Source organism: Macrobrachium nipponense, chromosome 38, assembly GCF_015104395.2.
Source record: "Macrobrachium nipponense isolate FS-2020 chromosome 38, ASM1510439v2, whole genome shotgun sequence".
Taxonomy (NCBI): domain Eukaryota; kingdom Metazoa; phylum Arthropoda; class Malacostraca; order Decapoda; family Palaemonidae; genus Macrobrachium; species Macrobrachium nipponense.
This window is the reverse complement of record NC_061098.1, coordinates 9,559,126-9,573,585: the sequence shown is the minus strand read 5'-3', so window position 1 is coordinate 9,573,585 and position 14,460 is coordinate 9,559,126. Positions and strand designations below refer to the sequence as shown.

General features: G+C 46.8%; 1 protein-coding gene across 1 annotated transcript; it reads right to left on the bottom strand.

Moving 5' to 3' along the window:
• Window positions 1–1,525: 1,525 nt before the first annotated feature.
• LOC135209527 (nonsense-mediated mRNA decay factor SMG9-like) lies at window positions 1,526–3,030 on the bottom strand. Its single transcript, XM_064242179.1, is given in 5 exon segments — window positions 1,526–1,763; window positions 2,415–2,448; window positions 2,451–2,512; window positions 2,515–2,553; window positions 2,556–3,030. Coding segments are annotated over 5 exon segments (507 nt in total). The 5' UTR covers window positions 2,725–3,030; the 3' UTR covers window positions 1,526–1,560.
• Between the last annotated feature and the right edge of the window lie 11,430 nt (window positions 3,031–14,460).

Below are 14,460 nucleotides of genomic sequence, written 5' to 3'. Positions count from 1 at the left end.
ACTTAAACATTTTAATCTTAAGTGTGGGCGATATCTGGAAAATTCCCAGTTTACCTTATTTTAACGGATTTGAAACCATTAAATCATTGTTAAAAGCCTAAATTTAAGGTCAACCTTGATTTTTCCTGTAACAACACACTAAAAGGAATGTAAATAAAAAATGCCCCCAGGGAAAGCAACAACATAATATATAAAATTCCATGTATGTACTGCTTCTCTTTTCTTCTCGGCCAGTCGAGCAAGGGCTTAGAAGTAAGATTAAACCAGCATAAATATTCTGTAAAAACTGGGTAATCATCTAATACAATATTCATTCAAGTGAAAACAACCACCGATTGAATTGGATTGGTAGTTCAGTACTAATTGCAAGGTCAAAAGATGTCTTATCACAAAATCTTTTAGAATCTGCCATAATACAACTTACTTCCCATTGTAATTGAAATATTAGTCATGGCCTGTTTCATTTAGACCCTTGTATTTGTAACATGTTTAAGAATGATCTTAAAGATATAATTACAGAATTAAATACAAATTAGTTGCCTTAAGAGATATCTTTGTTGAATATGTATGTTTTGTATGTGCGTATTGTGAATAAGTTTTTCTTTACCAAAGTTCTGAATAGTTGTCACCCTATATAATCCTTTAATTGTCTTGTCCTTGTGTCTGAGCAGCTTGACTTAATTTTTTTTTTTTTTTAAATTGTACTCATGTTTATGCTTGTTTGGGAAGGTTACTCATTCTCCAGGTGTGCTGGATTGTAGGTACTAATCTCCTTATAATCCCTATCTGTAAGCTATCCGAGCTTTCCTGCACTGTTAATTCTTCATGTAAGTCAATTTATCTGCTGAGTAAAGGACGTTGAGTCGAAAGATCTTGCAGAAACACTGTTGTTTATTTTTCCTTCGTGGCTTATACCTTTATTTATGGATTTATCAAGTTTCCAAACTTTCGTGATTCAGTTATACATCCTAGTGGATAAATGAATATGTGACCTGTAATCTTCAAGCACCATTTTACATATATCTACTATTTTTCTAGGTACCTCCAGTTTCACTGTAAGGTATACACCCACGTGTTTAAATTGCCTATTAGTCAAGGTCGCTATGTTTACATGGGAAGATACTAAAATATAAATAATACAAAACACTATTGTCAATACTACTGATTATCAAAATAACAGCTATACTATAGCTAACAGTATAGTTGAGATCAAATTAATCAATAACACTTAAGCAAATAAATACATGGATTAAAGGAAAGGAATTGTAGTGGATAAATATTTTGAACATTAAATATTAAGTATTAGTAAAAGTACCTATATAAATAAGTTAATTAATTGTAGTTGTAGTGTTTTGAAGACTTCAAAAAAGCAAGCAATAATAATGACAGGATTTTTCTATGCCACACAAAAGGCAATAGTTTCTCGAGTTAAACACAACCCCACTACAGTGAATCACAAGAGGAAAGGTATACTATAAGCAATTGAAAACAAAAAGCCTTTTGTACTTATCCCAAAACACACAAAATACTTGAAATGAACTGTTCAGAAAGACAAAAGACTTACCTAGTTTTGTTAATATCTACACCGGGGTTAACAAAAAGGGATGCCAAGGCTGATTTCCCCACTCCCTGTGTTCCCATCATGGCAACAACAAGGAAATTACTTTGATCTAAAAGATATGGACTCAAATCATCACACAAGGTCAAGCTTTCATCCAGAAGACGAGTCGGCCCCTTCATAATCCTCTCTGGCATCAGGGAGGCTGAAAATTACAAGTAGAAAAATATTTTCTTGGTACACGTAAATGGCATTTCTACAAGGCACTATAAAAATAAGTTACTATTATACCAATCAATTTTTGCAGGGTATGAAAAGTACTTTCAATACACTGTAATGCATTAACATCTTTATCACACAGCATGTATAAAATAATAACCTACCATAGACCTTATACTGAGAACAATGAAAACTTCCCCTTACCCTCCCATCATCAATGGCTTTGAAGCGAATTTGGAAATGCTGGGTAGGGTTAGATTGAAACTTCCTGATGCATTTGGCAAATCAGAAATTTTCCTGTAGTACAATAACAAAATACCAAAATCAGAACCATTTTTTTTATGAACAGTGCATGGACTTTGCTGTAAGGCGATGCTTATTCATATGCTTTGCCAAGTAGCTTTGTAACACAAGAAGGAAACCCACACCAAATAAATTTCTACAACCCAGATGTATCAAACTGATAATTGCAAAACACTACCTTGCAGCTGTCACCGATGGATTGGGTGACGTTGATCGCGTGTTCACTTGTGCTACGCGTTTCTTGACAGAATCACCAGGTGTGGAAGCCAAAACACCACCAGGGACTTTGAGAACTATCATTCTCCCCCTTCCCCCATTCAGCATCGAACCAGACGTCCAGGCGGTCGTCCAGAATCCCGTGAAAATATTGGGCACTCCTGGCATTCTCATTTATGCGCAACACACCACCGCTACCAAGGCTGCCTCTCTTTCCCAGTCTTCATGGTACCTGGATCCTCTCTTTATCCAATTGTTGGGTGAGGATGATCATAGTGATTGGAGTAACCGCTGGAACCACCTTTGTATTCGTGAGGTGGCTTCCCCAAAACATGAATCACCGGCGCTCTCATGCTTTCTGGGAGGAAAGTCTCAAATTCCCGATCAGGCTGGAAAATGAAGTGAATGTGGTTAGAGACAACAAACATTAGAAAACATTAGAAACATCATCAAATAACCTATTGGATAAAATTAAAAAGGTTAAAATGACATTTTTTTTCTTTGTATATTTTGATTTTTTCTTCATATGAAAACCTAGTCTTTTTTTTAGTACAGGCAGTCCCTGGCTTACAATGGGTTCAGCTTACAGTGTTCCAGGTTACGATGCTTTTCAATTATATTCATCAGAAATTATTTAAAGGTTTAAGCTACACGTTCCAGGGTTACAGCGCTTTCGGTGCCAATCTGCCATAAGAAATAGACTCCAAAAATACAAAATATTCAATATTTGAAGTTTTTTTTTTTTTTTTTTTTTTATAAAAAATGCAATAAAAATGTAGTTTACATAGTTTTTTTAACACACCAAAAGCATTAAAAGTAAGGTTTTCTTTGGAGTTTTGACAATGTTCCTGCTTACGTCGTGTCTCAAGAACGGAACCCTGTCAAAAGCCGGGGATTGCCTGTATTATGTTCAACTAGAATCTATGCCTTTGGTGTATATCTGACTTTCAAACATGTTTCTTCTTACATGATCATATAATATCCACTTGCTCATCATGTTTACAACTGAGTTGCAACCTTCTTTATTGGATTTTATCATTCACCAGATTTTACCAATGGGTTTATATTTTTCATGTGCAAGAACATCCCTTGACTCAAGTGAGTTTGATTCCCAGATACTATAGGTAGAAAAACTATGTGGATTAAAATCAACTACATATATAAAAATGGTGTAATAACCTACCACATGAATACCACAAACATCCCAGCTTCTTCCCACTACTGTTTCTGCATTCAATTTCATTCTAAATATCGCTTTTGTACCAGCCACTAAGTTACTTAAGATACCAATATATGGGCATTCACTCAAAAGTACCAAACAGAATTGCAACTGACAAAAGCAAACAGGGCCATACTATTTGGAATTTCTGAATAGCTTAACTGCCTCATATGCTGAATGTACGATTTTATTAGCCATTTTTAGATTTTAATATGGCCGTCAATCACGCAATCAAAACTGGAATTCAATTGGTCCAGAACTCTATTTTGCAGAATTGCAATGATGAAAAAATATTGCATATACTATGACCACGTTCTCACGAAACTCGAGAGAATATTCCCACCAATAGAAAATTGTTACTTGAATAACAGACCCACTCACATGAATCCCGTGCTGAGCAACGGACAACCTGGATATGATTGCTGAAACATACAGTAGGTCTAAATATCTCGGTAATGGTAGTTACAGTAAATATAACATGACTTGTCCTAGCTATCATATTAAGTATAATATAAGGAGACTTTAAAATGACAATTTGTCGAAAATTGCATTTTTCCTAACTATACAAAACTGAGGACCTTTAACACTAGGAAGTAGCTAGCGGCAGCTGGAACGGTCGTAAGCTCGAACAAGGGGAGAACGGTAGTTAACTGCTTGTCCGATCGTCGCGCGGCTGGGAGGTAAACAAATCACTTTTGCTTTTGGCCCATGCAAAATACGCAGAGTGAGGGGTGGCATGAGGAGGGACTATATGTAAAGGACCTCAGGTTTGTATAGTTAGGAAAAATGCAATTTTCGACAAATTGTCATTTGTTCCGATACGTAATACAAACCTCGGTCCTTTAACAATAGGAAGACTCACTTCTTGGTGGGAGGAATCTGAGTCTTTTTGATGAAACAGGACTGGTGTTCGTTCCATCCATGGAATGCCTCCCTGGTCGTAAGAGCGAGGGAGGGATCCAAGCCTCTGTCCGATTGATCGGGGTGTGCACCGCAGGATCAATGGTCAGACCTCTGGGCCGAGTACTAAGAGAGAGGCAAGCGTATCTCTTTGTACCAGCATTGTAAGAACTTTTTCCTTACATGAGCAAATGTAAAGTAATGGGTTTGTCTCATGTCGGCATCCACTTTCTCCCCCTTGTTGGAGAAAGTGGTGGATATTTACTCCTATCTCTAGTTAAAGAGGTAGGATGGAGCTCTGTTGAATAGCTTACCTGCATCTGACTCCCTTCCAGCAAGGTAACGACCGTATCCCTCTGCCCACAGGTAGAGGTAGAAAAAGATGGTGAAGAGAAGCCAGTCACTCTCTCATTCACGCATTCATTCTCCCAGTCATACCAGGAATCGATGCTGTTCTGCCTGCTCGGGTGCTGGGTAAGCTTACACAACGTGTTGAGCAGCCACCACAGGTCCCAAGGAAAAAGTATCCGAGGACTTGTGGGCAATATCCCGAAGGTAGAAGGACGTGAAGGTGGTCTGGTTGGCCCAGACACCTGCCTTCAGGACCTGCGCCACGGAGAAGTTCTTACGGAACGCTAAGGAGGGTCCGATACCTCTGACTTCGTGGGCTCTCGGACGGAGCGTACGGATGTCGTCGCTACCATCAGCTTCGTACGCTCTCCTGATCACCTCACGCAGCCAGAAAGAAAGCGTGTTCTTGGAGACTTCTTTCTTGGTGACCCCAGTGCTAACGAAGAGGCGTCGACTCAGGGCCTGAGATGTCGAGTTCTCTTCAGATAGCGCCGTAGCGCCCTCACAGGACAAAGCAGCATCTCATCCGCATCATTATCGGTGAAGTCCAGGAGGGAGGGGATCGTGAAAGACTCGAACCCTGTCGTCAGGGATCGACGGATTCTGAGTCTTAGCTACGAAGTTCGGGACGAAATCGAGCGTCACAGATCCCCAGCCTCTGGTATGTTTAACATCATAAGAAGGCCATGTAGTTTCCCCTACTCTCTTCGCCGATGCCAGGGCCAGCAAGAAGAGGGTCTTGAGGGTCAGATCCCTGTCTGACGGACTCTCGGAGTGGCTCGAAGGGTCTTCGAGTCAAACTCCTAAGTACGAGAGTCACATCCCACGCAGGGGGAGGGGCCTGAGTTCCCTGGGTGGGCAAGACCTTTCGAAGCTCCTCATTAGCAAGGAAATCTCGAACGAGTTCGAGATGTCCAGTCCCCTCAGTTTTAGGATGAGCGCCAGTGCTGCTCTATATCCCTTACTGTGGGTACTGAGAGGAGCTTCTCTCGGCGAAGAAACACGAGGAAACTCCGCTACCTGCTGAAGAGTGGCTCTGAGAGGAACAGACCCTGTCTACGACACCAACCACAGAAGAACGGCCCACTTCCCCTGGTACACAGCTGCAGAGGGAACTGTCGGACGTTGCCCAGTCCATCTCTGTTGCTGCGCTACGAGGAAAAGCCTCTCGTTCGCAAGAGATGGTGGATAACAGCCAGCCGTGAAGTTGAAGGGACTGGACTGCCTGGTGGTACCGTTCTACGTGTGGCTGGGCTAGAAGGTTGTGCCAAGTGGGTAGCTCTCTCGGTGCGTCCGCAAGAAGAGCCAGCAGGTCCGGATACCAAACGGCTTGTGGTCGTTTGGGAGCCACCAGGATCATTCTGAGATTGGGAGTGACCAGCGCTCGACTGATCACTTTACGAATCAGACAGAAGGGAGGAAAGGCGTAAGCGAAGAGGTTGTCCCAGGGGTGTTGGAGAGCGTCCTCTGCAGCTGCCCATGGGTCCGGCACAGCCGAAAAGAAAACATGTTTATTGTTATTATACAATTAAGTTTGTTCATACTTACCCTGGCAGATATATATATAGCTGTATTTTCTGACGTCCGACAGAATTTCAAAACTCGCGCACACGCAGTGGGCGGCCAGGTGGTAGTACCATTCCCGCCGCTGGGAGGCGGATATCAGGAACCATTCCCATTTTCTATTCATATTTTTTATTAATGCCACTGTCTCCTGAGGGGAGGAGGGCGGGCACTTTAATTTATATATCTGCCAGGTAAGTATGAACAAACTTAATTGTATAATAACAATAACATTTTGTTCATGCCACTTACCTGACAGATATATATATAGCTGAATCACACCTTCGGATGGTGGGGAAAGACAGAATAGGATTTTTTGGGAAACTAAAATTAAGTAGATGATATACATCTTGGTTCCTTACCTGTTTGCAAAGTAGACTATGTGATTACTGTCACGTAAGGCTGCTTTTGCTTAATTACAGAGTTGCCAGCCAGGTGGAGACCTGTAGTGCTGGTGCGCTCTGGATGATCTGTCAACGGGTGCAAGACTCAGCGTGACAAGACATCGAGGCCATACAAATGAGGGCAACGAAGCAACTGACCACCACCTGACCAACTATACACAAACCCCTTAAAACTAGCTAACGGATGGGAGATCTTCACATAAGACTCACCACAACCTAAAAACACACCTAACTTAACCTAACTAAGGAATAGGGAAAGAGCTACTTCCGGACCCCAATACTGTGTCCGCAGAAACGTATGGCCCCAGTGCATTGCAATCGTCATAGATCGTTCTCACATCCCTTAGGTAATGTGAGGCGAAGACGGAGTTGCTCCTCCAGAAGGTACAATCGAGGATGTCCTTGATTGACATGTTCTTCTGGAAGGCAAGAGAGGTAGCGACGGCTCGTACTTCGTGCGCGCTTTTACTCGGAAGAGGCTCAAATCAGTCTTCTGAAAAGATGAATGAGCCTCCCGAATGGTGTCCCTTAAAAAGAAAGCCACTGCATTCTTTGATAAAGGTAACTCTGGCCTCTTCACAGAGCACCAGAGATTACCTGAGGGACCTCTAACCTCTTTAGTTCTATGCACGTAGAACTTGAGAGCCCTTACCGGGCAAAGGACTCTTTCTGGTTCTTGGCCCACCAGACTTGACATACCTTTGATCTCAAACGTCTTCGGCCAAGGGTTCGAAGGATTTTCATTCTTTGCCAAGAAAGATGGGTTCAACGAGCAGACAGCATTGTCCCCTTTGAAGCCCACTAACTTGCTAAACGCTTGAATTTTCACTAACTCTCTTAGCCGTCGCAAGAGAAGTTAGGAAAAGAGCCTTCCTTGTCAGATTCCGAAGAGAGGCTGTCTGAAGTGGTTCGAAAGTGTCCGACATCAGGAATTTCAGGACTACGTCAAGGTTCCATGATGGAGGTCTTGTTTGAGGAACCTTCAAGGTCTCGAAAGACTTCAAAAGGTCATGAAGATCCTTGTTGTCAGACAGGTCTAGGCCTCTGTGCCTAAAAACCGCTGACAACATACTTTTGTATCCCTTGATGGTAGGGACCGCTAATTTCTGCACATTTCTGAGAAATAGCAGAAAATCAGCTATCTGGTTCACAGAGGTCGAGGAAGAGGAAACTCCCTCCTTTTTACACCATGCCCTGAAGAAGCCCACTTCGACTGGTAGACAGCTCTTGTGGAAGCACGTCTCGCATGTGCGATTGCTCTCGCAGCTGCCTTGCCAACGAAAAACCTCTCGCTCTGGCCAACTTTTCGATAGTCTGAACGCAGTCAGACTCAGAGCGGAGAGGTGTGAAACCTTTCGAAGTGAGGCTGTTTGAGTAGATCTTTCCTCCAGGGCAATGTCCTTGGAAAGTCTACCAGGAAGACATTGACCTCTGTGAACCATTCCCTTGCTGGCCACATCGGAGCGATCAGGGTTAGCCTTGTCCCTTCCGAGGCCGCAAACTTCCTCATGACTTCCCCAGAATCTTGAATGGTGGGAAGGCATAAAGGTCCAGGCCCGTGCCCAATTCCAAAGCAACGCGTCCACTGCGATTGCCTCTGGATCCAGGACCGGGGAGCAGTAAAAGAGGAAGTCTCTTGTTTCCTTGACGTTGCGAATAAGTCGACCAGTGGTCGTCCCCACAGCGTCCACAGGTCTCGACAAACGTCCTCGTGCAAGGTCCATTCCGTCGGAAGGACTTGGTCCCGACGACTGAGGAGGTTCTGCCCTGACGTTTTGCACACCTGCAATGAATCTCGTCAGGATCGTTACCTCTTTCCTTTTCGCCCACAGCAGAATCTCTCTCGCTAGGGAGTACAACGCTCTGGAGTGTGTACCTCCCTGGTTTTTTAAATAAGCGAGTGCTGTGGTATTGTCCGAGTTTATCTGAACAACCTTGTTCTCCAAACTCTTCTCGAAGAACTGCAGGGACAGAAACACTGCTGCCAGTTCTTTTACATTTATATGCCAGGCTACCTGTTTCCCCTCTCCAGGAGCCTGACACTTCCTTCCCCCCTAGTGTGCTCCCCATCCTGTGATGGAAGCGTCTAGAACAACATACCTCGGAGGGGCTCAAAAGACTTAGGGGACACACCCTCTTGCAGCTTCTGAGGGTCCAGCCACCATCTTAGGTGGTTCTTGATCGGAATCGAATAGTCCTCAATACTGCATCGAGATCGTCTTTTGCCTTCCACTCTTTCTGCCAAAGAAGAATTGGAGAGCCTGATGTGCAGTCTTCCCAAAGGAAACAAACCTTTCCAGCGAGAGAAATGGTCCCCAGCAGACTCATCCATTCCCTCGCCGAGCAAGTCTCTTTCTTAGAAAGGCTGAGATCTTTTCTAAGCCTAGCCGCTGACGTTCTGGGCGGAACGCTCGAAAAGCCACTGAATCCATCTGAATCCCCAGATACACGATGGACTGTGTTGGGGTCAGATGCGACTTTTCGAGGTTGACAAGAAGTCCCAGGGACTTCGCTAAGGCTAAAGTGAACTGCAAGTCCTTCAGACACTTCTCTCTCGACGACGCTCTGATCAGCCAGTCGTCTAGATACAGGGAAACTCTTATTCCCGAGAAGGTGTAGCCACCTCGCTACGTTCTTCATCACTACTGTGAACACCATCGGAGCCGTGGTCAGTCCGAAAGCACATCGCTCTGAACTGCCAAACTTTGTTTTGTTCAAGACAAATCTTAGATATTTTCTTGACAGAGGGTGGATCGGGATGTGGAAGTACGCGTCCTGCAAGTCCAAAGATACCATCCAGTTCGCCCGGTCTCAAGGCTCCAGAACAGAATGAGGCGTCTCCCATCGTGAATTTGATCTTTTCCACGAAAAGATTGAGCCTGCTTACATCTAGAACTGGACGCCAACTGACGATCGCTTTGGTACTAGGAAGATTCTGTTGAGAAACCTGGAGACACCAGGTCGCGACTTGTTCCACCGCTCTTTTGTCGATCATCTGTTGAAGGAGATCGAACAAGACTTTCTTCTTTTCTCCTTGATAGGATGGAGAAAGGTCTCTGGGAGTCGTAGAAAGAGGAGGAAGATCTAAAAAGGGGATCTTGTACCCCCTGCTACAACGATCTTGAGGGACCAAGAGTCCGTGTCTCTCTCTCTCCACCTCCCGCAAAATCTTCAGTCTGGCTCCGACTGGTGTCTGAAGGACATGCTTTTCACTTGGAAGGTTTTTGGTTTAAAAGAAGCTCTTCCTCGTGAAAACCCTCTCCCTCGAGGAGCTGCCTCTTGATGGGGGGAAGCCCACGAAAGGGCTTCTTTACTTTCTTCGGCGGACGAAACTGCAGCCGAAGAAGTTGAAGGTCCGGCCCGACGTCTTGTAGACTGGGCCAAAAGATCCTGAGATAGCTTTCTCTTGTAAAGCTGTTCGTCAGGTCCCTTTACCAAAGTCTGGGGGAAGAGATGGTTCGAAAGAGGCGAAAACAACAAGTCCGCTTTCTGAGCTGGCGTCACTGAACGAGCTGTGAAGTTGCACAGCAAAGCTCTCTTTTTTAACAAAGCTGTCCCGAAGTGAGATACTAGCTCTTCCGAACCATCCCTGACGGCTTTGTCCATACATGCTAACACGCTGGACAGCTCCCCCAGACTAAGAGATTCTGGGCTTCTCGCTTGTAAATCCAGAACTCCCAAGCACCAATCAAGGAAGTTGAAGACTTCCAGCGTCCTAAGCAGACCTTTCAGATGATGGTCTGTCTCCGACGCGGTCCAAGTTACTTTGGCAGAGGGTAAAAGTGACCTCCTCTGTAAGTCTACAAGGCTGGAGAAATCTCCTTGAGCCGACGAAGGGATACGAACTCCCACTTCGTCCTTGGTCTTATACCAAATGCCTCCTTTACCACTAAGTTTAGTAGGAGGCAAGGCGAAGTTGTCTTGCCTTGGTCTCTCCTTCTTATCATACCAGTCTTGAGCTTCTTGAAAGCACGTTTCGTCGATAGAGAAGTCTTCATCTCTACGAACTCCGGGATTTTCCCCGTTTTCGATGAAGAAAAACTGTGGAAGGAGGAGACTTGGGAGCTGCGGGCTGAAATTTGTCCTCAAAAGAAGAACGCAAAAGTCTGACTAGGACCTTTGTAATCCGAGGTAGAAGGGGCTGTAACAGGCTCATCTTCACCCGATTCAGCCGAACTACCCAGTTCTCCTTCTTCTCTCAACGGAAGAGGAGAACGTCTGTCAGGCGAAGGCGTCCTCTTGGCGGGTTGCAAGCATCAAAGGACCCTATCCTTGCAAGGTGCAGCCATTATCACGGCTGTCTTCTTTCTGACGCTTACTGCTCGTTGATGGCAGAGCGTCCTGAGGCGGACGAGTGTCTTCCGCGCCTTCCGCGGCAGTCTCACCTGCCCGAGAAGCGTCTTTACTTCTCTTCGCTGGCATACGTGCCTGAGCACGTAACAAAGTGTCTGGGGGTAAGAATTCTTGTTCAGAATCCCCGAAAGCGTCTTGAAAGGAGGCCTGAACGTCCTGGCGAGCTTCCTGCCAAGCGTCCTGTCTAGCGTCCTGGAGAGCGTCCTGCCGAGCGTCCTGTGTAGCGTCCTGGCGAGCGTCCTGACGAACGTCCTGCCTAGCGTCCTGCCAAGCGTCCTGACGAACGTCCTGCCGAGCGTCCTGACGAAAGTCCTGACGAGCGTCCTGACAAGCATCTTGCCGAACGTCCTGCCGAGCGTCCTTGTACAAAGCGTCTTCAAAAGCGCCCTGTCGTAACGTCCTTCTATAAGACGAACGAGATCGGCGAATCGCCGAAGGAGAAGCGATCGCGAACGAGACGCAGGAGGCGAAAGGCAACGGAGACTGCTTAGTCCTCTTGACAGGCAGTCTAAGGTCCTTCCTCCGCTTAGGCTCGACTGCTGCGGTGGGCGAGTTCTCTGAGCCATAATCGAGGATAGCTGGTCCTGAAGGGACAAAAGAATGTTCTTCGTTGGCGAAGAATGAGTCGAGGAAGCAGGACTGGTCCTGTAGAAGACGAGGGGCGAGGGGACGCCCCCCCCCCCCCCCCTCCTTCCTTCTCAAGGGAACAGCTACCTGTTTCTCAGGTGTACGCGCCTGTGCGCGCAACCTAGCGTCCTCATCGGAGGAGATCCTACCTCTCTTCTGAGGCGGAAAGACATCATAAGCGTCTTCCGACGAAAGCGGCGAAAGAGGACGTGAAGCGTCCTCCGCAAGAAACGTCCTCTTTAACGGACGAGAGTCTCTCCGAGCGCTCCACCCTTGCGCGGGGAGGACGCTTCGGAGGACGAGAAGCACTCCTTCAAGACGCGTGCTCGTGCACGGTCCTTGGCAGCCTGGGTCTTTGCTACATGGTCTGCCGAAGGGACGCCAGATCGGTGGGAAGCCCCCGTAACCCTCTTGCGGCTTTCGACATACCTCCTCCTGGGTCTTGGGAGTCTGATAGAGGTCTAGGCCTAGAGGCATTATGGGGCCGATCTGACGCCCCCCCATCCACAACACTGAGGGGGCACGATCACACACTTGCACCGAGCCAGTTTCCAAGGCTTTCACTTTGGTCTCCAGAGTGCGAAGGGACTCCAAAAATCATAGAGAGAGCATCCGCTCCTCCCGACACAGAATCAGAGCCCGAAGGCAACACAGGTTTAGGGGTTGTAAACACTACAGGTGTTAGTAGCAGGAGAAACGTTAGTCTTACCTTTGGAAGAACTTCTTGAGGAAGACCTCCTGATCCTATCGCGCTCCAATTAAGGCGATAGGACTCATATGCTCTCCATTCATCATCAGCAATCTCTCACATTCCTTTTGCACCGATGATCAATCAAACAATGAAGCCCCTACAAAACTCATACATACTGTGGGTGGGGGTCTACCGATGCTTTCGGTAGCCTCACCTTACAATCAGCACTCACACACACTCTGAAACTCACACCACTTGATCCAGACATATCTTATAGAGAAAAGTCAATCCAAAATCAAAAAACGGTCCACTATCGCGCATGCCAATTCAACAATCCAATTCAATACCAACAAAATCAATCAGATACTTAGAAACGAGTCAAATTCCAAAAAAATCCTGAGCAGAGGTCTGTAAACAGTGTTTACCGACCGGCGACAGAAAAAAATATGAATAGAAAATGGGAATGGTTCCTGATATCCGCCTCCCAGCGGCGGAATGGGTACTACCACCCCATGGCCGCATCCCAACTGCGTGTGCCGCGAGTTTTGAAATTTCTGTCGGACGTCAGAAAGAAAATACAGCTATATATATATCTGTCAGGTAAGTGGCATGAACAAACTGAAGTTTTCTGTTGTGCCGGGTGGCGAACAGGTCTACGGACCGGTCGCCCCCACAGGTTGAAGAGCCTTCCGCCACGTCTTGGTGTATGAGACCATTCGGTCCCTATCACCTGATCCCGACGGCTGAGCTTGTCTGCTACTACATTCCTCTTGCCTGGAATGTAGCGTGCTGACAGCTCTATCGAGTGAGCCGTGGCCCACTCGTGCACCTGCACCGTCAACTGATGGAGCGGAAGAGACACTGCCCCCCCTGCTTGTTGACATATGCCACTACTGTGGTGTTGTCGCACATCAACACCACTGAGTGTCCCACCAAGCGGTCCTGAAACTCTTGGAGAGCATTGAACGCGCCTTGAGTTCCAGGACATTGAGTGAAGGTGCTTCTCGTGATGGTCCCACACACCTGCAGCCAGCAACTCCTCCAGGTGTGCGCCCCATCCCTCGGTCGATGCGTCTGAGCAGAAGCATCTCCGGGGGGGAGTGCGTATGGGCACTCCTCTTAAGAGGTTCTTGTCGTCGAGCCACCAGGCTACCGGTCATGCCTCACCTTGTCCGTGATAGCCACGGGAAAGTAAGGAGGATCCTTGGCCTGAGACCAACTCTCCCTTAGTCTCCACTGGAGAGACCGCAGGTGAAGACGCCCGTGAGGACTAACTTCTCGAGTGACGACAGATGGCCGATCACGACTTGCCATTGCTGTGCTGCCTGTTCCTGCCGAGACAGGAACCGGCCGGCTGCCTCCCTGAATTTGCTGATACGCAAGTCTGCGGGAAAGACTTGCCCTGCTACCGTGTCTATCAGCATACCCAGTACTTCATCTTCTGCTTGGGTTCGAGGTCGGACTTCTCGTAGTTTATCACGATCCCCAGATCGCGACAAAACTTGAGGAGCCGATCTCTGTCCTGTAGCAACTGCGAGCGGGAGCTCGCCAGGACTAGCCAATCGTCGAGATACCTCAGAAGACGTATCCCGTGCGAATGGGCCCAAGCCGACACCAGAGTGAACACTCGCCGTGAAACACCTGTGGGGCGGTTGAGAGACCGAAACAAAGTGCCCTGAATTGGTACACCGTCCCGTCGAAGATGAAGCGGAGGTACTTTCTGGAGGACTGATGGATGGGTATTTGAAAATACGCGTCCATTCAGATCCACTGAAAGCATGAAATCGTTCCCCCTGATCGAGTCGAGCACTGAGCGTGCCGACTCCATCGTGAACCGCGTCGTGCGAACGAAAGGTGAGAGCGGTTCAGGGGAGAGAGGTCTTATCACCGGACGCCAGCCCCCCGATGCCTTCTCACTAGGAAGAGGCGGCGTTAAAAGCACCGGTGACTGGTCCTCCACGATTTCTACAGCTCGTTTTCGCCAGCATGGTCTTGATCTCCTGTCGAAGAGCGTGTCCTTTGTTGATCCCCGGGCCATATGGTCTGTAGATGGACC